The sequence below is a fragment of the Oryctolagus cuniculus genome, chromosome 1, assembly GCF_051225735.1.
Source record: "Oryctolagus cuniculus isolate XC-2025 breed Fujian yellow rabbit chromosome 1, ASM5122573v1, whole genome shotgun sequence".
NCBI lineage: Eukaryota > Metazoa > Chordata > Mammalia > Lagomorpha > Leporidae > Oryctolagus > Oryctolagus cuniculus.
This window is the reverse complement of record NC_142867.1, coordinates 123,430,004-123,457,455: the sequence shown is the minus strand read 5'-3', so window position 1 is coordinate 123,457,455 and position 27,452 is coordinate 123,430,004. Positions and strand designations below refer to the sequence as shown.

The window sequence follows — 27,452 nt, the reverse complement described above, 5'->3', positions numbered from 1 at the left end:
TTGTTTCTTAAAATCACGTCTAATATCAGTTGTGTGTATTTTGGTGACCTAAGCCTTTCCATTTCTTAGCACTTTCTATCTAAAAGTTTAAGAGGACTTTGCAGTTATTCTTCTCAACTTTATGGGACGCTAAGGTGGCAGGAACGACTCTGCCCTCGTTTATGGAGGCTTAACTGAAGGAGAAAGGGAAGGACGATGTGTGACCACAGGGTGTAAAGCTTCAAGAGCTGGACGGACATTGCTGGGAATTCCAGCAGCCGCTCTGGGCCATCCTGGGGGTAAAGGTTCAAGGGTTCTGGTCTCAGGAGACACAGTCATTGTCTACAACTGCAAGCTCAAATCCCATGTCCTGTGGCTGTCCGTGTCCTCATCAAATTCCAGCATATTCTATTACTCCAACTCCTTTTTCATGTTTAAGCTGTTGTGAAGAGTTGCTATGCACTGCTCAACAGCTGCCATCTAACCCCTACCCCCCCACCCAAATAGGTTACACTTTAGTCTTGTAGATTAACTTGAAATGAATCATTATCCCTCACAATGCAGGACAGTCAATATGAATTTAGAGAATTAAAAAAATAAGAAAGAGTGCAGCCTTTACTATCTATAAATAAGACCTTAAATTTAAGAATTCCCAAGCTGTAGCAGATCCTTCCAGATACTAGTATCAGCTAAGCATGATCAGCTGCGTATTATAAATACTTAGGTCAAACAAGGTGGAGGTGGGGTGCAGATAAAAGGTGTAGGGTCAGGGGGATCCCTGGGCAGGAGAAAGCTTCTGCAGGTTAAGCAGGAGAGAAACATATTGCTTATAGCAAGAAAAACACTATAAATAAACACCAGCAGAGATGAGTGTCAGGTTCAGTAAGGTCCCAAACCACACTGGTCTGAACAACTTCTAAGTGCCACAATACGTATGCTTGGGGCTGGGGGCACAGCGATGAAGAAGGTACAAACTCTGCCTGGAGGAACCTCAAAGCCCCCCCAGGAAAGACAATCAAATAAACAAATGGACATCAACGCCGTGTATTAAACAGGCTGGCGCTCCTGGAGCGTAAGAGAGAGCCGGCAAGCATGGCTGACACACAGCGGTCACGACTACCTTTGGTTTGTTACAGATGGCGGTTGCTGGCTTTCCGATACTGGCACTTAAAGACACATGTAGGCCCTTAAAACTCATTGCAGAGGTGAAGTCCTCTTTCCAGAGAGGATTCTGGAGATTTAGCTCATTTCGCCTCCACAGCAGACCCGGGAGCATGGGCAGGATGGCACCTGCTCCGCGGCTGAGGAAGGAAAAGCTCAGCGGCTTGCCCACCGTCACCCACCAAGCAGCCGAGCGGGAACTCCAAGGCTGGCCATATTCCCGCTGCGTCCTCCCATACAAAATTTCAGCACTCAAAAGTTCTCCTTAAGGGGGAGAAAGTCAAAACCCACCCCCACCCCCCTGGCAAATGCACAGCTCACCAGCTCAGGAGGGATTAGGGAGGTGAATTTCTTCCATGCTGAACCATGGCTATTTCAGGCTGGACACAGAGGACAGGGTTGGATGTGGCCCTATGGGGTTGTGACGGGGAGGGTCGGGGAGATTCCAAGAACATGAAAAGCCTCACACCCAGCCCTAAATCAGGACCTTGCTGGCCACTAACCCAATCTAATCCAAATGACCTCATTAAGATCGCTCCTGCAAAGCTGCCGCTTCCTTAAGAGGGAAGGCGCTGGGGACAGCTTGTGGACAAGCTGTGGGACGAGGCTGGTGCCATTCGCTGTTGACACAACAGGATCCTTCAAGCTTAGTGCTTGTCTTCCAATAGCACCGGCCACAAGCAAGTTGTAAGACAATGGCCATATTGTGACTGCCAGAAACCAGGCTACAGGAACCCAGTCAAAACTGCCCCAGGCGCACTGCGTCCACAAGGTGCGGAGACGTAATTTTAAAAATCAAACCTCAAGCTGTCATAGATTCTATTACTGATTTTAAAATGATAGTGAATAATTTAAAGAAGGCGCACTGAAGCAGAAAGATGACTATGAAAAGAAGCTTGCGGCTTTCCAATTCAGAAATGTAACCACAGATTTGTGTAGCTGTTCTAGAGAATTTTGGCCAAACGACTGAACTCCTCTGGGCTTCGGTTTTCTTCCCAGGACAGTGGGCTGCAGATGGCTTACCCTCAGTCTTTGTGTTTGCGTAACTCTGCAGTTTATTTCAGATGGGTTTTCAGGTCTATCTTTTTAAGCTATCTTTCTTTAAATGTTAAAAATAAACATTTCTAGTCTACAAATAAACCATCTTACCTTAATAATCCAGGGTTTTTTGTTCATTGCTCTAAAGTTATTCAATCTTTCAGTTACAGAAAAAGTACTTCACATTCTAATTACTTAATATTTAAAATCCTTTACTGTTAAATTAGGAAAACTTATTTTTCCTGAGATGTTTACAATAAATGGCTCAATTCATTTTACAACACAAAATAAACAAATTATTGTTCACTTCTGGAAAAAAATAATTAACCCAAAAAGCACTTATAAATAAACTCAAAGAGGTAATGTGTTTTCCAAAATAAAAACTACAATATTTTGTGCCAGGAATAGCTATTATAATTTTCATTAATCTATGTGATTGCCCTTCTCAAGAGAAAACTATTGCATTTATATTAGTCTACCTGAATACGGGTTTATAAAAAGGAATTTAACAAGAATGTGCAACGCAGCAATATCTTTAATGAGAGGAACTGGAAACAGTGCAAGCGTCCACTGATCAACTGGGTAAACAGAGGTGTGGGGGAGACCCTCCCCGTGGCCCCCAGGCAGCAGCAGCAATGAGGGGCTGCAGCCACACGAAACAGCCAGCCAACACGGATCTCAGAAACGCAATCCTCTGTGAGAAAGCAAGTCACAAAACCACACGCCGTATGATTACACTGACATAAATTTCAACAAGCAGCAAAGCTAAACGGAATATGTGTAGGGATACAAACATGACACACGGCAGAGGAAGGCAGAGCAGAACAGAGCTGAGGTGCTGGGGGCTCACGGAGGCAGCGCCGGCAGCGGTGCACAGGCAACTTTTGGAAGACATGAGATTTTTCTTCAGCTGGGTGCTGGGGTACACAGAAGCGTACACCGTGTTGTTCTATAAATCCTGTCTACATTTTTTTCTTTTTTTAACTTTTATTTAATAAATATAAATTTCCGAAGTACAACTTTTGGATGACAGTGGCTCCCCCCCCATAACTTCCCTCCCACCTGCAACCCTCCCATCTCCCGCTCCCTCTCCCATTCCATTCACATCAAGATTCATTTTCAATTATCTTTATATACAGAAGATCGATTTAGTATATATTAAGTAAAGATTTCATCAGTTTGCACCCACACAGAACACAGAGTGTAAAATACTGTTTGAGTACTAGTTATAGCATTAAGTCACATTGGACAACACACTAAGGACAGAGATCCTACATGAGGAATAAGTGCACAGTGACTTCTATTGTTGAATCCTGTCTACATTTTATAAGTATTTTTACCTACTCAACATTTAATTTTTTAAATATTAAGAATTATCATTACATTTGTCAAACTTGTGTCCACTCTGAAACAGGACCTAATGCAGGGAAGCATATGGATAAAATATTGACCTGAATTAACTTACTTTGCGAATCTGGACACTTACACACTCCCTAGGATTTCAGTTGTGTAAGAATTTTATGGCACCAAAGAGGGGAAAATGTCCTAATCACTCTGGAGACAGTTTTACAGCCTAGAAATAAAGAACTAGATAAGGTAAATCAAATATATAATGAAAGGAAATCAGAAATTCTGTCAAAATATTTTGCTGAGGATCTACCCAGTACCCAGAACCATACTACTTCTTCGTATTTTTTTTTTAAGGTTTTACTTATTTATGTGAGAGGTAGAGTCACAGACAGAGAGGGAGAGACAGAGAGAAAGGTCTTCTATTCACTGGTGTACTCCCCAGTGGGTCTCAACGGCCAGAGCTGAGCTGATCCAAAGCCAGGAGCCAGGAGCCTCCTCCGAGTCTCCCATGCAGGTGCAGCCACCCAAGCATGTGGGCCATCTCCTACTGCTTTCCCAGGCCATGGCAGAGAGCTGGATTCCATGAGGAGCAGCCAGAATACAAACCAGCACCCATATGGGATGCTGGCACTGCAGGCTGAGGTTTATCCTACTATACCACAAGCCAGCCCCCAGAACCATATTTCTTAAAATGGGAAATTTTGCAGGAGGTCCATGCTCCAAATTAGGCAACAGAGTTCCCAAAAGTGTGACCAGGTTGGATCCCTTATCTGCTCCTCTAAATACATCTTTCACTTGAAGAGCACAGAGACAGAGAGCTCCTATCTGCTGGTTCACAACCCAAGTGCCCACTGTACCTGGGGCTGGGCCAGTTCAAAGCCAGGAACAGGAACACAAGCAGAGTGTTCTACAGGGATCTAGGGATCCAACTACATGAGCCATTACCTGTTACCTCCCAGGGGACTGCATTAGCAGGCAACTGGAACCAGGAGTTGGGACTGGAGCCTAGGCACTACCACATGGGCTACAGGCATCCCCAGTGGCACCTTAAGCACTCTGCCAAAGTGATCATAGTTTTTGAGTAGGGTTTTCTGTTCTATCACAGCATGGCAGAAAACAGAGATTAGTCCTTAGTGGAATTCTCTCTCTTCTGCCCTGAATGCCCTCTCCTTTCCTCTTCTGTACTCCCCCTCCAAGACGAAGGCTCTCCCTCTTCCTCCCTGTGTCTGTTTCCTCTCCATCAGATGAGAAAAATAATAGTCTCCCCTCCATTGTCATGGTAGGAGTCAAGTGAATTAAAGTAAGGCATGCAGAACAACATCGGGCACTCAGTATTGTTACACAAGTGCGAGCTGTCCTATGTGCTTATTGCTGTTTTTGAGAACTTCACCTTCGATCTGGAGTAAGAAAATCAGGGGTAGCTGTACCACACAGACTTCTCCTGGAGGTAGGATTTTACCTTCCAAGACGAATAATTTATTCCTCTGAAATTAATCAACCTTCCACTGTACATACCCCTTTCCAACTCCATCTGGTTGGTAAGGGCTAAATCTACAGGGTCCTCAGCCTGCTGGCTGGGTGAACCCCACCATGCACAGGAACATGCAGCCAAATCAGTTAATAACTTCACACCCCCGACTTCCCAGTGGGCTTCATGAGCTCAGAGGCTGCCCTCACCCTAGTCCAAGTGCCTGGACGGAAACCAGTGAGCCACAGCCACCCGAGACTCACGCTTCACCCTTCCTCAATGTCCGGGTAGCTCCCAGCCCCAAGTAGCTGAAAGCCCCGAAGGCTCAAAGAGGTACACGTTTCCCAAGCAGAGTGACGAGCCTTGCTTGTGCGGCTGTGCAAACCCTTCTGGGTAGGGCTATTACTTCTAGGGCTGGGCAACAAGTTAAAGTCAAGTCAGAAGCATATCAACTGTCACCCAAACTCCAAACTGAAAAGTCTAACTGTGGATGCTGCCAGCCTCTCCTCCCTGCGGGGGTCCTCCTCGGGTCCCCCTGGGGAAAACCAGTGAGGGCTGGGACGGCAAAGAGAAAGAGTCAATACCGCTTGATTGAGTTACAGCTGCTTCCCTGTAATGCTGACCGCTCTGTCCATGCAGGAGAACCTGGGGTTCTTTCTGGAAAGGCCTGGAAGCTCAGAGGGCCTGATCTCAGTGTGAAAGGTTCCCCCTACAAGGTTCCCCGACTCAACTCCACCTCCCAGCCATTCCCACAGTGCAGGGTGACAGAACAGAACCCCGGCCTGGGACGGATCAAAGGAGGTATTTTTGTGGCCCGAAATGACATCATATGTTGTGGATCAGTAAGAACCCTACTTCATAGCTGAGGCATCCTGCTTGCAAGAGTCCGGTTCAAGGGCTGGACAACTTTCCCTGTAAAGGGCTTTGTGGGCCCTGCTGTCTCCGTGCCATTGCCTCACCTCCGCTGCTGTTACAGGACAGCTGCCATGGCCGGCAGAGAAACAGTGCACGTGGCTGTGTTCCAATTCATCTTTTCATGTGCGGACGACAATACCTGAATGTCACAGAATGTTCACAGGTCGCAAAATAGCGCTCCTTCTTTTCATTTCTTTTAAAACATTTACAGACGTAAACAGCGTTTGGAGTGTGTGGCAGTAGACAAATAGGGGGCAGCAAAGGTTTAGGTGAAACCTGGTTTAGCTCAGTTCAAAATCACAGCAGCCGGGTAACTGCCTGGGGACTGTACAGCTCCCTCTCGGTCAGTCTCTGCAAACTCATCATGGCTGTATATTTTCAAAGCAGTAAATCAACAGTTCTTAATCAGTTGCTCCTCTCCGGTACACTGGGGAGGGAAGCCTTATTTTACCAAGAGCAGAAACAGAAGCACTTGAACCCTGCTTCCCTGCTAACTCTGGGACACACAGTTTGCTGAGTGGTGCTGCATGAGCCCCACTGCTGTATTAGCATACAATCATAATGATCTCCGGTGACCCAGGATGATGAAATCCTTTAATACATCGTTAAATATACGATAATTGGTTTACCTGTGTGGCTGGGCAAGGCATTGCCCAATCAGCAGCCACTCACACCTGTCAGTTAGGAGGAACGCCTCTGAAATTAGCACGTACTCACAGGGCCATTTCCAAACGAAATATTCCATTCTCATTCCTCACTTGGCTCTCCTCCTGGAAGACAACCAATGCTGAGCAAGCACCCAGGGTCTGTGCCTCAGTAGACTCACTTGATTCCTTACCCCGACTCTGTTCCTCATGTGCTAACATCCCTTTTCCACTTGCCACCCCATCACTGCCTACGCCCCCTCCTACAGGGACACAAACACATGCACTCTGCTTTCCTGAATCTGTCTGTGTCAAAGCATATTTGGAACAAGCAGCCAAACACCCGGGTCGCCCACTGAGGCCTGTTACACTGATTCAGAAAATTCACACTCTATCCCGCTGAGGATCTTAGGGGACCAAGTCAGTCTCCCCACTCTTCACAAACACAATGATGACACATTGCCGTGTCTGATCCCACTTGCTTCCTTCCACCTGGCCCCCACCCACCACTCAACCTGGATGAGGTCATCCGACATTGCTTGCAGGAGTCCTCATTATAAATGGTTGGCCAGAGGCCCCACCCTCTTCACTGCGGCTTCTTTTTCACCTTAGAAGGGGACGACGTCTCATAGGAGAATTCTTCTCACCCTCTGGAGGGCATTCACTGGTTAAAGTGTTTCATCCAGAGACACTGAACTTCACAAGTGACCAAGTGAAAACCACAACTCCGGAAAAATCCCTCGAGAATTCTTTCTTACTCACACAGCCCTCCCCACACCAGGCATCCACCGTGGCCACTCAGAATGGGCTCCTGCGCTGACCCCAGTAGCAATGTCAAAGCTGTGAACAGGGGTTTCACTGGGCACTAACTCTGAACCCCAGTCCCAGCCAACCTGAGCCTGCAAACTGGCAGCGAGTTTCACACCACCTGATTAGAAAATGAAGTCTCAACAGAGTTCTTTTCTCTTTCAGCGCCGTGAAATCAGAGAAAATGAACACTCTGATTCTCTTCTCAAGGACAAGACTCTTCCTGTCTCTGTTTTCCAAAGAAATCAAACTTCTGCCATTTCTCTACCATGGTTCTGAGGCTCTGTACAGCTGCAGGATGGAACATTTCCTAGGGGCAATTCATCCCGAGCAACTCTTGTAAAAAATGAAGTTACAAGGCACTTTTTGTGAGGCTGCGATGTTGACTTGTTTGTGCCACTCATTTTATGAATTGACAAGATTCTGAATTCATGTTATATAACAGAAGTGGAAGGAATGAAAAATCCCACCTATTGACGACTCTGAACTCAAACAACTCACAGACCACCCAGGCAGCCAGGGGTCTCCTGCAATGGCATAACTCAGAAGAATGCCCCAGAGTAAAACAAATTTTTAAAGATTTTTCAACTTCGTGTGCTTAACTCACCAAGAGTAGTAATCTTTCCCTAAATGAGTGTGCTTCAGTTCACCACGGCAAGCTTATTATTATAGTTATTCCTAATATAGATGATACCAACTACTGTACAGTTGGTTGCCAGCAACTACGCTAAGAGCTTTATATATATTATCTTGTTGAACCTACACAACTAACTACTATTATGTCGTTATTATTATCTTCCTTCTACAGATGAGGAAATTGAATGTTGGGAAGGTTAAGTGACTTGCCTAGATCACACAGACAACAACATGCAGACAAACCCAAGACTGACTGACTCAAAACTCATACACAAGGCTCGTTCCATGGGAATGCTTTCCTGTGTTTGTCACGGGTTGAAAATTACACCAATCTCAGCACTGCTCTCTACTCTACAGTCGTTCCCAACCCTGATTTGTCATTATCATCGCAGAGAAAGCATTTTAAAAACAGGGATTCCCAGAATCTGCCCTCACCAGTATTACATGAAACAGATGGCAAGTCTTAATTCTTAAGGTGTTTGTTGGCTCATCATGGCTAATTCATAATATCTAATTCATAATAATAAATAAGTGCAAATTCTACCTTTTACTCCCCTGAAAAAGCTTTATTCAAAGAATTACAGGTCATGGAAGTAAAGTGACAAAGAGTCTTAGCAAATGTCACACACACAAGGACAATGAAATCAAGTCGCCGGTCCCACAGCCTAACAGCAACAGGTCTACATTCTACATTCTCCCATCTACCTTGGTCACTCCCAAAACTACACTGCCTCTTGGAATTCTGGAACCATCCAGAAACTCAGGAAATCATCAGAAGCAATGACTCACAGACACATATGAAATGATTATAAATAAGTATAAATGAGTTAGCACATTCAAAATAAATTTCTATTGAGCTGGCACATTAATTGGAGTGTGTGTGTATGTGTGTGTGTATACATACAGAGAAAGAAAGAGACAGCAGACAGGAGAGAGAAACATAGATATAGACAACCCATCTGCTAATAATTATACATGGTACAGCACTTATATATAGAAACAGACAGACATGAGTTCCAATCTCAATTCTGTGACTAACTTATGTGATGTTGTGGCCAATTTTTAACCTCCTTGAGTTTCACTTGGATCACCTAAAACCATTGGTAATAGCTATTTCATATAGGGCCTCCATTTAACTAAAATGTCTTTATGCATACAAGTGTGTACTGTAGTGCCTGGCTCATGGTTAATATTTTCTAGGATAATTATGTTTATTGCACAGCTCCCTAAAGAGCAAATCACATTATGCCTAGGCAGGTAATTGTTTTCACCCCCAAAGGCCCAAAACCCCAGTAGAAAACAAAAGGGAAGCCCACCAAAAAAGATGCTCCCTGTGCCTTGCTTTATGCCAATGGTTAAAACATGCTTCCAGAGGCTGGCACTGTGGCATCACCCCAGAAGACGGCAGCTGGTGTCTCAGATGCGCCACTTCCGATCCAGCTCTGGGGAGAGCACCAGAAGACGGTCCAGTGCTGAGGCCCTGCCCTCTACGTGGGAGACCCAGATGGAATTCCAGGCTGCTGGTGTCAGCCCAGCCCAGTCTTAGCCATTGCAGTCATATGAGGAGTGAACCAGCGGGTGGAAGATCTCTGTCTTTCTCCCTCTCTCTCTCTCTTTCTCTCTGCCTTTCAAATAAATAGGCTTAAAAAAATGCTCCCAATATACACAGCTGTCCAACGTGCTAAGACAGTAACCAGTTATTATAATAGCCAGGGATAACAAAACTAACAACCCTCTCCCAGGAAAAGCTCTTCTGGGGTGATTTACCAATTATTCCAGTAAAATATTTAGTCATGAAAAAGAAAGGACTTAGATTAGAACTGTAATTAAAACACTGCCTTGCCCTCTCCCACAGTGAAATCTGCTTAATATTTGCCCTGAATACCTCAAATCCTCACTTGTCTTTTCCTAAACAGTTCCAAAGAGAAGATCCAAGAGTGAACCTATCAGATTTGTTGCCAGTGAGCAAACAACCACGGGTTGCAGAAGGACGCCCCTGGCGGATTTTTCTTATTTATTTCGGTAGAGTGACATGGCAGCTCTCTGGGATGTCCTTCTTGGTATCTGCTGCCTACACAGTCCATTTTATGAGGAATAGGTTATTTATTTATTTGTCAGGTAGAGATACAGACAGTGAGAGAGAGAGACAGAGAGAAAGGTCTTCTTTTTTCCATTGGTTCACTCCCCAAATGGCTGCTAAGGCCGGCGCTGTGCCAATCCTAAGCCAGGAGCCAGGTGCTTCCTCCTGGTCTCCCATGTGGGTGCAGGGGCCCAAGCACTTGGGCCATCCTCCACTGCCTTCCTGGGCCACAGCAGAGAGCTGGACTAGAAGAGGAGCAACCAGGACTAGAACCCGGCGCCCATATAGGATGCTGGCGCAGCAGGCGTAGGATTAACCAAGTGAGCCATGGCACCAGCCCTGAGGAATAGGGTTTTACTGCCAAGATAGGAGATCTCAACACAGAAAGACTGATTGGCACCAGCCATCGTGAGGGACCATGAAATGCAGAAGGGCTTTCTCCAACAATGCCTGCACATTGTACAGTCTGTACACTGGGAACACATCTGCTAGACGCTCCATTCCACCATCCTTCTGTCACGTGGAATTTGACCACAGTCCTCGTGCTGTGGGCTTTCGTTCCTGCTGACCATGGCAGCACAGGCACCAATGCAAGCGCAGTGACACTGGCTCTGGCTCCAGGTGGGGTGAGAGTCCTTGAGAGCCTGATTTGATGTATTTGATTCACTGCATATGGATTTATTTAGGCAGAGAGGAGCAGTCCAGGGAGGGGAGATGCTTGGCAAACTCTCGACTGCACAAACCACTTCCTTCACACTACAGAGTGCCTTCCCTCTGCAGGGATGCAAAAAGACAGGGCTCCCAAAGCGCCACATTTCTGCCCAAACCCCTAAAAGCAGCACTGCTTACGTGGGGCTATCTTGTAATGCCTTGGCTGTTCTGATAGGTTGAATAAAGCACCTGCCACTACAGTTGTCATTCTGGAGAAAAGTGATCTATCCAGGCTGACTCCTCCAAGCAACTGGCAACAGATACTGCTGTGGGGTTTCCATGGTAACAGCTCATTTCCCCCTCCCACAGTCTCTGATATGATTCCCTTAGCAAAGTTACGAAATCAGATCACAGTTACAGAATATTATCATAGATAAATAATACTCAGAGGCCACTATAAGCACTCTTTCCTGCTAATGAGCTGTATTAAAAATATTTCAGGGGGCCAGCACTGTGGCAAAGCAGGTAAGGCCACAGCCTGCAGTTCCGGCATCCCACATGGGCACTGATTCGAGTCCCGGCTGCTCCACTTTCTATCCAGCTACAATGGCTATCTGGGGAGTGAACCAACAGATAGAGGATTTCTCTCTCTCTCTCTCTACCTCTACCTCTACCTCTCTGCAACTCTGCCTTTCAAATAGTAAATAAATCTTTAAAAAAGTATTTCAGCTATTGTAGAAGCAGAGGAAAAGAAAGCAAGGCAAACAGACAGACAGCGCTCCCATCCACTCCCTCACTCCCCAAAAGCTCACAATGGCTATGATTGGGCCCAGCTGAGTCCCGGTCTTCCTTGTGGGTGGCAGGAACCCCACCACTTGAGACATCACTGCTACCTGCCAGGGCTACATGGGCAGAGAACTGAAATCAAGAGCTGGAAATCGGGGCCGGCGCCGTGGCTCACTAGGCTAATCTCCGCCTTGTGGCGCCAGCACACAGGGTTCTAGTCCCGGTCGGGGCGCCAGATTCTGTCCCGGTTGCCCCTCTTCCAGGCCAGCCCTCTGCTGTGGCCCGGGAGTGCAGTGGAGGATGGCCCAAGTGCTTGGGCCCTGCACCCCATGGGAGACCAGGAGAAGCACCTGGCTCCTGCTTTCAGATCAGCGCGGTGCGCCAGCCACGGCGGCCACTGGAGGGTGAACCAACGGCCAAGGAAGACCTTTCTCTCTGTCTCTCTCTCTCACTGTCCACTCTGCCTGTCAAAAAAAAAAAAAAAAAAAAAAAAACACAGCTAGGCTGTCCCTAAGAAGCCCTATTTTAAGATTTTCAGGTTCTCTGATAGTCAATCACCACCATCCCTACACAATTTCTGTCTATAATGTAATAGACAATATCGATTTCAATGGACTACTGAGGTAAAAAGCCAAGAGTAGTGTATCACCTACTTGTTAAAATAAAAAAAAAAAAAAAAAAAAAGACGTAGGGGGCCGACGCCGTGGCTCACTTGGTTAATCCTCCACCTCCGGCGCCGGCATCCCATATGGGTGCCAGTTCTAGTCCCAGTTGCTCCTCTTCCAGTCCAGCTCTCTGCTGTGGCCCGGGAGGGCAGTAGAGGATGGCCCAAGTGTTTGGGCCCCTGCACCTGCGTGGGAGACCAAGCGGAAGCACCTGGCTCCTGGCTTCAGATAGGCGTAGCTCCGGCCGTAGCAATCATTTGGGGAGTGAACCAACAGAAAGAAGACCTTTCTTTCTTTCTCTCTCTCTCTCTCTCTCACTGTCTATAACTCTATCTGTCAAATAAATAAAAATAGAAAATAAAAAAAAAACAAGATGCAAACGTTGTTTACTGTGATTTTAAATATCATTAAGGAGGAAAAGGATAAAGGTAACAACTCTTTCGGGCATGTTTACTGATGTCTATTCTGTCAGAAAAAAAACAGACACTTCACAATTCCTTCCAGAGTCAGTGCCCAACTCAGAGACTGTACTCACGTGGCAAAACATTCCTGGGAGAACGGAGATGAATCCCTCCGACAGCCCAGTCAATTCCACAAGCCACAGGGGTGGTTCTGGTGTGAGTTGTACCTGTGTCTGTTTGCTAGGGGGGACCAGGTACAACAAGCTCAGCATGTAAAAGCTTCTGTTTCCAGATAAGGAACGCTATTAAGAAATCCATTCCCCGTTCCCCAAGTTTAAGAGTTTCATAGATATGTGTGGTCTCCCATACTACCACTTTTCAATGCTTATATTAGGGAAAATTTCAAGCATACAGAAAAGTACAGAGAGCAACGGCATGAACGTCAGCATGGACACGCCCACATTTTGCCACATGGTAATGCTTAGTCATATTCAAAATTGGCCATTTCCTGTTAATAAATAATAAACTGGAAAATGAAAACACGTGAGCACTCCTCAATCCTATTCCCCCGACTCCCTCACCAACACATGGTATTAGTTTGCATGTTTTCAGCTGTTATATAAAACATATCAGACTATATGGATCAATCTGCAACTGGTTTTTCTTCTTGAGCTCTTAATTCCTGAAATACAATATTATCTTCATCACTGCATAGGATTTCATTGCATGTATACAGCACATATTATTTTACCCTATGTCCTTCTGAAAGGGCAGTTGGATTGTCTTCATTTTTTCACATACATAAACACTCTTCTACCAGCGTCCTTTCGCACATACACAACGATTTCTCAAGGCACACACAGAAGTGGAACCACTGAGTGCAAGGCTAGGTCCATCTGCAGCTCGACTGGGTGTCCCCGAACTGCTGTCCCAAATCATTGTACCATGTCCCACTCCCACCAGCACCATCTGAGACGGTCATCAGCTAAGCCTGCTGATTCGTTCATTTCAGCCTATCTGATGGGTCTGCAGTGGTGTCTCTTTTTAAGTTGAGTTTTTCTGATTGCCTGGGAGGTGGAGCATCCTTTCTTGCTGATTGGTCAGCTAGATTTTCAGCTCTATAAATTGCCTGATTGTAGCTTTCATCCATTTTTTTTTTTACTTGCATTTTGCCCTACAACTTTGAAAGAGATCTCTCTCTGGTCTACGGCTTTAAGCCAGTTGTTTAACTTCCCTTGTTCCCCATTCATAAAGTAGAAGATAAAAATATTTTATTTCTTAGGGATGTTTTGAAGATGATCAAAAAGAACCTGGTTCAATGCCTATTACCTATCAGCCAATCAAACAAACAAACAAAAAATCATGGTCACTATTATTGTTACACATAAGAAGTTTCCGCATACAGAGTTTTCTAGCATTTTTCCCAAGTGTGTAGCTCCCTTAGGGTAAATACTGCAGGAGTCAGGAAGAGGATTCTCAGTAACTCTCCTTGCCCAGGATAAGAAAGCATAATGTGGGTACACTAGCCTCATAAGTTAGCATTAGGGAAACACATAGGTCAACGCCCCTGGATAATGTGTAAAGTAAACATCCAAGTTACCCTTCTATCAGTCCACACGGGACTGGAGCCTTGTTTATGAAACCATCATTTTTCTGACTCTCAGTCATGGTTAAGTCACAGAATGAAAGGAACCCTGGGAGAGAGGCAGGTGGGCGGGAACAGGGGCTGGCCAGCTGACTCATCAGTCTCTCCGACCTGCTGTTACCAGGTATTTCCTGGGATGAAAACACAGCTGTGACTTTCATGAAATTCCACCAGGCCCGTCAAAAGCGATCCTCAAATAAGATCATCCTCTCACTTTTCATGATGCCATTTATCAAAGATGACAGTGCCTCAAAAGTGTTGTGGGAAATGGAATCAAAAAGACAAATTTATTTTGCTGTAAAAATTTTAAAAATCCACACGTATGAGCGGTCTTCAAAAGATCACGGGGAAAAATGAGTATTATGAAAACCTATGCATGCATTGCAACATGATTTGCACTAAAATAAATTTTCCTTCCATTTTCCATGAACTTTTAGAAGTACTCTCATAATAAGCTGGAATTTTTACACTAATGACCCAAGGAAAAAAAGAACATTGACATCTTTAAGTGGCAGCCAGTGCCACGCTATGAAAACTCCGACCTAGCCCCGATATCCAGAAAGCTGGGTTCCCAGGGACAGGCTGGAGAGACGAGGAGAAAGCCCATGAGTGCCTCTGCTTGCCCTGGCTCCCCTCCGGCGGCATCTTGACCTTTTCCAGAAGGAAGGCTGTGCCCATCGCAGCGCCGTCTGCCCGTGCAGCCAGGACGCACACACAGCCGCCCACTAGGCCTATCAAGTAGTCCTGACGTCAGCGCCCCTGGTGACTGGCAGGAGCCCTGAGCCCTCTGGAGATGGACCTCAACACTCAGAATGAGCTCTGCGGATTCAGTTTCCACGGGCGCTAAAGAAACCGGAGCTCTCCTCAGTGACTACGGGCACAGGCCTCCTCTCCTCCTCTCTTTTCACAGCAACCATTCGTAAGATCCAACTCCAGCCCAAATAAAATTAGACCATCTTCTGATATCTATCTAAGGTGCAGGGCGCTCTTCCTTACACGTGTGCCAAGTTTCCACTTTCAAGAAGCTAAATTGCCATATAAAAATGCCCTGGTGGATGATGAGTAATTAGACACTGTAATGGAAAATTAACTGTGTTTTTATTTAGAGCATTTACTTTAACAACACTTTTCCTAACCGTTATTAAACTGCAATAAAAATAAATTAAATCCTGAGTGTTTGCAAAGGTTTTCTGTGTTTTCTTTTTTAAACTCTCTTCCTGGAGAATATTTATTTTGTTAATACCGCTAAGTTTGTGCAAGGTCCTGATCTGAAGCCCGTTATTAAAAACGCCGAAAACAAATTCTAATTTTGTTCTGCCTGCCGCAGAGGAAGAAACCCCCACTCCAACCCCATCAGGCAGCTACAGCAGACAGGCACCAATGAGGCAAATTCCACGTGCAGACTCCTCCCACAAATAACCTCAACCCTTCTTTTTTTGTCCTTGTCGTGTTGCTCCCAAGAGAACGACAGCCTGCAGCACCGGAGCTCACAATGGCTCAGGGAGCACTTGGGGGCCTCTGCAAGTTGGGAAGTAGAAGGCGGCTCCTCCAGCTTTGAGAATATTTCTACAGTCACACTAAGAACAAACTCCACGAAGGCTGCAGTGCAAAGCACCATCTCCCCCAGTGAGGTGCAAAGTGAGGCTAAACTCTAAACCTCCCTCCCACATCCTCACAGCCCTCTGACCATATTCCAGTTAAGAGCTGGTCCCAGGGCTCATCCACAGGATGCACAAACTTCATGCCCATTAACTCACTCAGGGCAGAACAAGTGGGCTCCACGCTCCAAAACACTCATGGGTCACGAGCTTCACGCATGGGCAGGAGCTTCAGACCACGTGACCTACCAGGCTTTTCATCTCTGCTCCTCCTGCAGCGTGGCCTCTACGTAGAGTACAAATAACACCTCAGAATTCTCCGGGTGGAGCTGGCATTTAGCCCGCAGGTAGGTCACCCATGTCCCACATCGGAGAGTTGGTTCCATGCCCGACTCTGGTTCCTGACTCGTTTCCTGCAAATGCACACCCTGGGGAGGATGGGAGATGGCTCAAGTCGTTGACTCCTTACGAACTACAAGGAAGCCCCAGATTGAGTTCCCAACTCCTGGCTTGGATATGGCCCAGGTCTTGCCAACATGGGCATTTGCGGAGTGAACAAGCAGATGGGTGCCTTCTCTCTCTCTTCTCTCTCTCCTTCATTCTACGTCTCTCTCTGGCTCTCAAATAAATAAAAATAAAATTTAAAAATGTTCTGTCTTAACCTTTTTACAGTCCTCCACAGTGAATGCAAGGTGCTGATCAGAGTCAAAGCTTTCGGCCTCTCCCCTTAAAGGACCCTAGTGTGTGTCTAAGTAGATTTTATTTCTTGTAGTTGAAAGGCAGAGAGACAGAGAGATCTTCTATTTGCTGGTTCACTCCCCAAATACCTGCAAGAGCTGAGGCTATACCCGACCAAAGCCAGAAGCCAGGAACTCAATCCCAGTAACCCACGTCAGGGGCAGAGACCCAACCAGTTGAGCCATCAATTGCTGCCTCCGAGGGGACACATCTACAGGAAGCTATAGTCAGGAGGGCAGGTGGGATTCAAACCTGGGCAGAGTGAAGTGGCATGCAGGTGTCCCAAGCAGCATCTTAGTAAACACCACAGCTGCCATCGGCCTCAAATTAGAATCAGTTTTAGCCATTAACCACTCATGGACTGACAGAAGAATTTCAGAAGCCACCTATGTTTTGTCTGGAGAGCCATTTGGAAGGACACAGCGCTACAAGGCGTTTAGTCCCGCAGTTAAGTTGTAGGACACCTGCCCCTGTACTGGAGGGCCTAGGTTCAGACCTCAGCTGCATTTCCAACTGCAGCTTCCAGCTAACGCACATCCTAAGAGGCGGCAGAGGATGGCTCAAATACATGGGTCCCTGCCACCCACTTGAAGACCGGGATTGAATTCTGGCCTCCGAGTTTCAGTCTGGCCCAGCCCTGGCTGTCACAGGCGTTTGGGCAGATAACAGATCTTCCCTTCCCCCTTTCAAATCAAATGAAAATCAATTTTTAAAAAAGAATTTCAAAGAAACCCACTTTCTTTTTCCCTAGACCTTTCTCTCTCTTTTTTTTTCCTTTCAACTTCCCTTTACAATGTAAATACCATTTTACAATGCTTTTCATAGGGATGCCTGGGATATGTTACATTTAAGAAATACCATGGAGGCTTGTATCACAAATTCCCTCTTCCATTCAGCAGTACGGGGGAGGGGGGGGTCTTCAAAAAGTTCATGAAAAAGTATGTACTATGAAAAAACTATGCATGGAATTTAAAATTTTTCACACCAAAATATACTTATCTTTAATTCCATTTTCCCATGAATTCTTTCAAGCCCCTTCATACAACCAGCAAGAACACCAGCATCTCTATAGTAAACTGGCCTCACAGAAGAGTTAATACACGTACACTCTGATTTCACCTGCATTTAACAAGGTTAATCTGACGACTTTCGCAGGCAATAACAGCTTTTAGGCGGAGTTCAGAGAGAAAACTACACAGGGTAGGCAAAAGTATTACACTGTCCTTACGCTCCCCTATCCCAGTTCCAAGCTGCCCAGCATCTACTCTAGAAATAAGTAAACAGGGCTTGGCAATGCTTCCGCAAGTAGTCTGGAGGAATTTTTCGAACATCCTAGGTGACAGTCATGCTTCAGTAATAGTTTAAAAATAATGAACTTGACAGTGCCATCACCAAGCAAATGCAAACGTTTTCTGATTAAGTTACTGCATTAAATGACACTGAAGATTGGACATTTGGAGAGGCATTTCAACTTGTGAGAACGAAACTTCTAAACATCGTCCCATTTGCTATTAGAAAAAAATCAGAGCCAGAGAAGACATTGCTAATGAGCTATCCACGACTTAAAACGGACTCTGGAGAAAGCCAATGGCCTCTCCAGTTTAAAAGGAGTTATAAAAGTTGAGGAGGAACGTGATACCAGTTCAACTCCATCATAACCTGACCCTGCAGGAAATACTGGATCTCATGTGCCCCTCAACTTATTTACCCCTCAAATGGGAATAGGAGCCCAGTTATGAGTAATTGCTATCAAAGCCTATTTGCCTCTGGCAGCAATACAAACACCCATGGATAATGAGCATTTTCCCAGACGCTGGTTTATGCTTCTCCGTTAACGTTCCAGTTCTCGACTCTTGGCTTCCCAAGATTCTGTGAGTTTGGTCTCCAACTCAGAGCTCCGATTTGGGGAAACACTGCAGCCAACACCAGGGAACAGTAGCCAACTCCCTAACTCCCAATGTAGTCACTATGCAGTCTGTGCCACCTCATTTAATTTTTTGCTGGGATGACACACAATCTCTATGACAGAAATGCGCCCAAGGACATCACCCCAAAGAACTTGCTTCTCTTAGATCCACCAAAGGATAAAATGTTCTCAATGTCACCTCCCAAGATAAACACCCTACCCCAAATGCCCCTTTTAATTGGCTGGTTGACTATCCCCAGGGTGTGACTGCATGGGTTGATCCCAGGTATGCAACCAAGTGGGAAAAGTCCTCCTGATCGTAAGTGCTGTGACAAGGCCTGCCACGTAGAGAGTGACCGGAAACCACGCTGCCGCAGCCACAGGACCCTGGTGCTTTGCAGGAGAGGCTCCCCTATTTGAGGAAATTGTTCCACGGTCCACTTCCAGCTCCACAGTTCAATGGTCAGGCCCACTGAAGGTCAGGGAGATTCAACACAACCATTCTGCCAAAGCAGGGGGAAGAGGAAGTAGAGCTTCGGAGTGAATAGAATACTTAGAACTCACACACAAGCCCGAGGTTGTAAAACTTTCAAGTATCTAACTCCCTCCCCCTCAAATCTACATGAACAAATGTAGGGCAATGCTAGGTTCTAAGTGTAAACAATTATAATAAATTAGAAGTAATTAGCACCATAGGTTCACTTATTAGTACTCTCATAGGAAAATCCTAAGGGAAAGTTGTTATATCCTTGAATCTGCGAAGCCAGGGACCCCGTTGCTCCAAACGCTCCTGAACTCTACAAATGCTGCCTGCTTCTAAGGGTCAAGCTCAGGCCAGGCCGCCAAGCACATCCTTGCAAGAGCCCTCTGCAACACATCCCACCCTAGGAAGCCAGCTTGCTTCATGCAACTTTTCCAAGAAACATTAATCACACCCAGAAAAGGAAAACAAACGCACCCCGAAGATCAGCAGCATTTATGATACCATCAAGGTTGCCTTGCTTTTGGCCTTTCAATCACTGTCAACCTGTTAATGTTTATGAGAGGTAATTACTGATTTCTAAATGCAATATTTTTCTACTCTCAATGTGGATTATTGTTATTCAAAACCCACACCAATAGGTCATATACTAAATTACTTCCAAAAGTATTCCACAACTCACCATGGTCTTTTTTTTTTCTTTTCTTTTTTCTTTCTTTCTTTCTTTTTTTTTTTTTTTTTAACAAATGGAGGCTTCTTTCATGCTCGGATTTTTTAAGTTTGATTTTTAAGTGTAACGCGAAACTTCCCTTTCATTTGGCTTAGAAGGAAAGAATTCTCTTTCTCGCTGGCTATCAAGTGGATTTAAAAAATCAACTGGGAAATTTAAAAGAAATGCAAAGACAGCTTTCTAGGACTAAAATTACTGCAAGAAAATTACTGTAAGTGTCAACAGAAACACTAGATTTCTGGAGGTGAGTAGCTCATCAAGACTGGAGCATCTAACACCAATTCGTCTGCGCGATGAAAAACATTTCCATTTCTCATTTTACTTGAACACCTGCTCTTCTGCCTGAGGAGATGGAGCGCCAGACACTGACATCTGGATTACTCAATCTAAACAACATCGACTGCCTAATTATGCAGAGGATTTTTTAGATGTGTAGCTCTCTTTCTACTCCAGTTTCATGTATGCGCGGTACATGTTGGTAACTATTTTTAATTTTGATGGAAACTTTTTCTCAGTCGTCATTATTTTACCTAAGTTCACTGCGGCTGCAATTATTGAAACCTCATCAGAAAAGAAAAGGATGAGAACATTCAGTAACTTCAACTCCAATTTATGTCTTCCACATAATTTGAATTATTTATGCATTTGTTCCACCCAAAGTGTTAAACATTTAACTTCATCCAGAAAAGAAACTAGTTTCCTTAGGAATGGCGGCAACTTATCGTACATTTCTTAAATTTCTGAAATAAAGATTATGTTCATCCAATTTAAGACTTTTGATTCTGAAGGCAACTGTTGAATACAACAACAACAAAAAAATGCTTTGAACGTCTGATATTAGTGAAACCCCCAAGAAGGCACTAATGGGATTCCCATGATCTAATACATGTCAAGGCTTTAACTGTAATCGTAAACCCACTGAAGGCTGATGATCTGAAAGTATGGGGCTATTGTAGCCAGTTTTTATGGGTTCAATTCCACTGGAAAATCCCAGTTTCTATATTTTAAATCTCAACTAGAGAAAAACCATGGCATGCTTTCAAAGCAACAATGTGAAGAAAGCAAGCACTGGACGAACAGGGCAAGAACAAACACCCCTGCTAACAGTCACCCTCGCCACAAGCCATCAACGAACTTCTCCAGGGCAAGGCTGAGCGAAACCTCAGCCCTTGAAATACATGGAGCTTACTTTCCACGCTCACGAACTACATGTGAATCATTTCATTTCCCTCTGACTATTTCCCACACCAGGTTCACCAAACCACAGAACTTACTCAGCCTGCACTGACAGGGTAACTGTTTACTAAGGCGATTTATTACTCTATTTCTGGCATGTTTGCTTCTATGATCCAATTCGGTGACTCCCATAAGCCAGAAAAAGCTGGCTTCAAGTTAATGCAGGCAAAGGCACTGAACAGGTTGCCAGCACTAGGCTATACCAGAGTGCTTGGGAGAAGTTGTTCGGTTTGGTCCCAGTCTGAGCACACTGTAGATTGCAGATGTGTGACTACTTGTGATTGAAACGGATCCTTGCAGATATTATAGTATATGATTATTTGTGCTCAAAACAAAATTCAGCCTACCTCCCCTCTGACAGATATATGTAAATTAGAAACATAAAGACTATTCATCCAAGGGTCACACATATGTAAAAATATCGTCACAGATCTCTACCTCATTTCTAAAATCTCTCATCGGTTTCTTATTTCATGTCTATATTGATTTAAATCAGTATTTTTTAAAATCAGTATTTCAGTGTCAGTGTTACGAGATTCGTTATGGGACAGCAGACCTAATTCCACCTTACAAATCTTACTTCAAAAGGTCAGTGAACACGGCACTCATTTTACAACCACAGGCGTGTAGGAACAACTAGCTTCAAAAAAGGACTTCACTGTGCGCGTTTATTATTTATGGGCTGATTGTTCTATTTAGGGCTACAACAGCACTGAAACAACAACACGCTTTTGGCTGCAACGTTCCAAAAAAAGTCATTCAAAGCGTCCGCTTTTCCCAAGGACGCATATTTCAATTAATTTATTTTCACGACACCGATGCAGCAAACATACCCTCAACGCTTCTTTTGGTTTGAAAATATCAAATTACCTTTAACAGAAATTCTGCTAAAAATTGATTCAATTTTTTTTTCCTCAAGGCACTCTGAAATTTGGAGCTTAATGTCCCCAAAACTTTTTTTTCCCACGTTTTTGGATTTATTTTCTACATAAGCCTACAACTTTGTCCAAGTTTTTATGAACTTATCGGTCTCAGCTCGTGTGGAGGGAGGAAAGCAGACCTGAGGAAGGTTTTCTGGGTGGGTGTGTGTGTGTGTGTGTGTGTTTTCCGCCGTCAGTTTTTAGTCATTTCACACTCACGGAGTCCGCTCCCCCACCGCGGGGCGCGCCGCAAGCGCCACGGGTGCAGACCCACTTCCCCCAGAGCGCTGTCACCTTGCCAAGCGCGGGGAACTCGCGGGTTTTGCCGCGAACCTCGGGATCGCGACCTCCTCACGACAGCCCCGGCGGGCCAGGGGCGCGAGGTGACAGGCAAGTGGAGAAACCCACGCCACCGCTTCCTGAAACCGCTCGTGGGGCGCTGCCTCGGGGCCCGGGCTGAGCTCTCACTGACAAGCACAGCCCGGAAGCGGCCGGCGTGCTCGGCGAGGCAGCACCAGCCAGGCCCCGCACCCGCGGCGCCCTCCTAGCGCACGGCCGCCTGTGCGCCACCGACCCGACGCCTGGCCCTGCCCCGCCGCGTTGCAGACGCCTCGCCTCGGCCACCGCCGGGGAGTCCGGACCCCGCGCAGGGGCGCAGGCAAAGGACCCCCGGGCCCCTGCCTGCGGCCCTCGGGTGGGAAAGCACAGGCGACCGCCCACGCACCCCTCCCCCAGCGGGCGTCTTACCCGGACAGGAGTGCAGGGGCTTGGGGCGCACGACCAGCGACGGGCACACGGAGTAGAGCGAGAGTTTCTCAAAGTAGTCGCAGGTCTCCTTGGACAGGATCTCGTCGATCATGAAAGTCTTGTAGCGCCGCCTGGCTGCCTTCAGCTGGCCGGGCGAACTCAACCTCAGCTCGGCGTGGCAGTGCATGGTGAGCCGCGGCGAGCGCCCGCCGGCCCGAGCGCGGCTGCGAGGGCACGGGCCGGCCGGGGCCGCGGGGCTGGCGCGCCGGCGAGGGGCAGGGGGCCTGAGCCCCGCTCCTCAGCAGCCGGGCAGGCGGCGGGGGGCTGCGAGCGCCGAGGGCAGCGGGCACCGGGCGCGCCTCTCGCGCGACTACACACACCCGAAGACCAGCATCTTCGCAGAGCCTTTTGGGGACAAGGCGGCTGTCAATCAGCGCTCACTTCCTGCGGACCAGGTGCCGGGTGCTTTAGCCGAGGGGCGTCGGCGCCCACCCCGCCCCCGCCCGCCCGGGAGACCCGCGCGCCAACCTGCGCGCCGCGTGCCCCGCCGCCTCCCGGTGTCTCACACTCCCAGGCCGGCGTCTCTATTTTAAGACACCCAGCTTGGGCTCTCCTCCCCGCCCCCTCTCGGGACAGGCTCCAGGTGTGCGCAGGGCGTGCGCGCGCGCGCGTGTGTGTGTGTGTTGCGCGGCGGAGAGTGCGCACCGCCCCCGCTGGGGACCACGGCCCGGGGAAGTGCCCAGTGCGCACCTTCGCCCCATCTTGGGCCCACGTCTGCCCGCCGGCTCCCGACGCTTGCACAGCGGTGGGCTAGTGCGTGCGCCCAGGTCTTACTGGAAAGAAGTCGATTTTCGGCCAAGGCCCCTGGTGCTGCGGGCCCCAGCGCCCAAGCCGCTGCGAGCCCCTGTGTCTTTCTCCTTTCCCGCGTGGACTACGCCCGAGGACCACGGCTCCGTTGTCATCAGTTGGGAACCCCGCAGCCCTGGCCGACCTCGCATTTGCGCTGAGCTAGCAAACAGAAAGGCACCACCAAGATCCTACCCCATAAATGATCGTGGCCCCGGCCGTTATCCCTGCCATAAGCCACAAATTAGTAATAAAAGCGTGCGTTCTTTCCCGGTGTTTAAACTCTGGTTATAGCCCATTTTTCCGCTTCGGCAAGGGCCAGCACAGCGCGTTTCCAGGCTGCCCACGGGCCCTGGTGCAGTGGGCCCCACGCGAGCGGCTCCCAGCGCCGGGTACTCCCTGAATCTGAGCAGGTCCCTCGAGACGCGACAGGGCGTGGGCAGCCACGGAGACCCGTGTTTCCCGAGCAGTTTGACTTCTTCCCCTGAGCTCCTACTCTCTGAGTCTGTCCAATTCGTATCCGTGCGAACTTTCGTTTTCAATCGGAATTGTTGGGTGAGGGGCCCCCGCCAGGCCTCCGAGCCCGAGGGGGCTCAGCGCGCGGCAGTCGGCGGGCAGTGTCCGGGGCGCGCCCATTTCCACGACTTGTCTCGGGATTGGGGTGTTCAGGAGTGGAAGGAAAGCGAACGGAAGGGACAGACAGTGCGAACTAAAGACGGCCTTGGCCAGGGCTGCTGACGCCCGCTCCCCGCTCCCGACCTGGACGGGGCCCCGAGTCTTGCCGGGCTCCCCGAGGGGCCCCAGGTGGTCGCGGGAGCGAAGTGGCTGCGGCGCCTGAGCCGGTAGTTAAACTCGGAGGAGGGACACGCCTAGGGACTCACAATGCTGCACTTAAGAGCTATTAACAGGCCAATCAAGCCGAGCTTTAGACAGGGCCCGCTGTGCGTCTTGGAGGAACTCCCTTGCAGAAATGTGCGTGCGTGCCCGGGCTCCCCTCCCTCCTCTCTGTTTTAGATCGTTTTCCTTGATTCTTCTCCGCGGAGGCAGCTCGTTCGAGGGCCGCTGAGAACGACCGCCAGCGGCGCGCGTCCACTAGAAGAGACCCCGGGTAGCCGCAGCGGGCCCTGGCGCGCCCTTGCTGTCGCGGCGGAACCAGGCGGCCTGTCCTCTATCGGGTACGGCGCTGCGCGCAGCCGGGGCCCTGACGCCGGGACGAGCCGCCCAAAGGCTGTTCTGAGCGCGGAAGGAGCAGGGACCCCGCGCGCTACACACAATGACCTGGGTCCCTCCCAGGAGAGCTGCATTCGTTCCCAGGGCCACTCCGGGCGTGGAGTCGTCTTCGCCTCCGGGAAAGCGGAGTGCTGTGGGCAGCTTCCACCACGTCCCCCAGAGACTGTTTTGGGGAGGGTGACCCAAGTGCAGCGCCTACTAAGGGTCGGGCTTGGAGCGTCCGGAGCCCCGGACCGGAGCGCCGGCCCGGCGACAGAGATGCGGCGAGGGGCCGAGCCCCTGAGCGGGTGCTCACCGACAGCGCGCCGTGCGGGTTATCCTTGGGCCAGGTCCTCGCCCTGCCCTCCTGCTCCTCAATTTCTTTCTCACTCTCGAGCTATTCCAGTCTTTCCAGGACCACTCATTCCCTGCAGATCCCCTTTCCCCCAGTGTTCCTGCGCTTTTAGCCTGTTCTTTCCCGGGATTCCAGCTTCTCTCTTCTCTGTTCTGCCCTTCCTTCTCTTCTCCCCACAGTGCGTCCCTTTTCTTCTCTCCTCCTCTCCTCCCGCCCTGTCTCCCCAGCCCGGGTCCGGATCGCGCTGGTGCCGAGGCAGCAGGCTTGCAGTTACGCAGCCCAAGCCCCGCCGCCTCGCCTGCGCGCTCGCCTAACGGGCCGAGTCCCCCAGCCCTCTCCTCCCCGCTTCCCGCTCTCCCTCACAGTGGGTGTTGTAATCTGCGGTGTTTTAACAGCTGAAGACGTCAAACGCATTCCTACTCAGCTTGGATTTTGTGTCTTCGCTTCTTTGCCCCCAGAGGCAAGGGACCTCTGGTAGGGTTTGTGGGCACACACTCCCACGCGCAGGGGAGAGCAAGGGGTTCCAGGTTGCGCAGTCGGACGGTAGCTCTCTGTTGTTTATGACTTAAATGGAGCCTCAGTGCCTTCATCTGTAAACGGTAATCCCCATACCACCGTCACAGGTTGCCCTGTCATAATCCCAGCTCCTTCTCTCTCACTGGAAAGCCCTGCGCACCCCTTGCTCTTCCTCCTTAGAGGAAAACAAATTGAGCCCCACCTGAAAAGTCCCTCCCCTGGGAAGCGCTTCCCCATCCCAAGGCTGTCCCTCGCAACTCCTGGCTCTCGCGTGTCCATTGCATGTTTATTGCACCCTCCACGATGTGAAATGCCGTAAACATTAGTATCCGTCTAGTTTTCCAAATACCCACATAGCATCTGGGGCAGGACATGTGCCATGAACAAGCGGATACGCAAAAGCTGGAAAACTTAATTCGTATAAAGTACTTGGTGACGACAAATCTTACAACTTGTACCAAATGTGTACTTGTGTGCTTCTTCTCGAATGAGCCTCTCTCTCTCTCTCTCTCTCTCTCTCTCTCTCTCTTTCATTATTCTAGGGTTTTTAAGCAATGGCATCCAGGCCGATTCCCATTCTGCTCCTGTCTCCCTCTTTTCACTCCCGTTCCTCCAGACTGTGGAGCCTTCCAATGGGAGGAAGCACATCCCAACTGTCAATCATGAGGTGGAACTTTGGTCGGAAAAGTCAGGGGTTTTGATTTCAACATTAATGAAGTGGCTGCAACAGCAAACATCTGCCAAAGGGACTCAAACCCTTTCCAGCTGCTAGAGACCCACAGACGCATCCCAGCCTCCTGTGACCATACCCTGGCAGTGCGTGCCCTATGTCCCCCTGCGGAACGCTATAGAGAGGAGCCTCTTCTGTGTGGAGTCACCTTAGGCCTGCAAGAAAGGGGATGCAAATTCAGACCCTCCAGGAGGCTTGGGGGGGGGGAGTTCCCCCAGCCTCCTCCCTCCAACCCCCCATCTGCATCAGTGTCGGGGAGACAGAGCCCAGACAGAGAGACTGCGACAAGGACTCCTTTGCAAAGTTAGGGCTGGAGGCTCTGACAGCGAGAAACCAAAGAATCCCTCCTTTCCTCTTTCCCTCCCATCCAGTATCTGTAACTCTTGACATTTAATAAAGTGACTTCTTTAAAACCCTAGGGTGATGTTTAAATTGGAAGCAGGACCTGACCCTAGATGGACTCAGCTTGATTTTTAGTTTCATTATCATATTACAGTCTTCAGCTACGTGTTGATGTAGGTATTCGGAAACAGCCAGGGCATGTCTCATAAGGACACTCATTCATTTCCCAAACTTCTTTTCTCCAAAGTGGGGGGGAGGGGGATGAAAGCACTTCTTACATTCTAGTAAAGTGCATTTAGGAACTTGTATTTCAGCCGCAAAGTTTTGAAATAGTTTCAGACGTGTAAAAGCAAAATAAGAAAAGCCTCGTAAGTTAATATTCCCCTGGGCCTCAGAGCCTTGCCAAAGCTGCTGTCTGAGGAGCCCGGCTCGGCAGCTTCGGATAACGAGTTAAGGGAGGTGTGTGTGGAGGCCAGCTTATTTCTAATGATGATATTAATTTACAAACCTGCTCTCATACCCCGTATGAGAGGCCACAAATATGACCTGCTTGACAAATGGGCTGGGGAAGGACTGAGTAAGATCCTTCTCTCCTTTCTCCAAACAGCTTTCTGTAGGGAAAGTAGGACAGGAGAGGCACAGTAGGAGCAGGGCTTGTATCCACAGGGCACTGACATTTTTACGTGAAGACTGAAAATGCAGTAAATCATCCGGCTGTTTCCAGATTTTTAGGATCTTGGCACACAGATTAAAATGTGCTGATTCTCTCCCCACTTTTAAATTATAGTATCCTGACATCACCCAGTCAGATTTCTGTCAATACCCTGTGTGCCTCAATTATCCCAACTGACAGAGCCGGAAAAACAAAGTTT

The 27,452-nt window shown here is 48.0% G+C and overlaps 1 protein-coding gene across 1 annotated transcript in view; it reads right to left on the bottom strand.

The window, feature by feature from the left end:
• BARX2 (BARX homeobox 2) overlaps nucleotides 1-23,204 on the bottom strand; it is a 79,451-nt gene extending 56,247 nt beyond the window's left edge. The window contains exon 1 of the mRNA XM_008259259.5: nucleotides 22,583-23,204. Within this exon, the coding sequence (XP_008257481.3) occupies nucleotides 22,583-22,769 (187 nt within the window). The 5' untranslated portion in view covers nucleotides 22,770-23,204. The remainder of the gene's footprint in view (nucleotides 1-22,582) is intronic.
• Nucleotides 23,205-27,452: the final 4,248 nt, after the last annotated feature.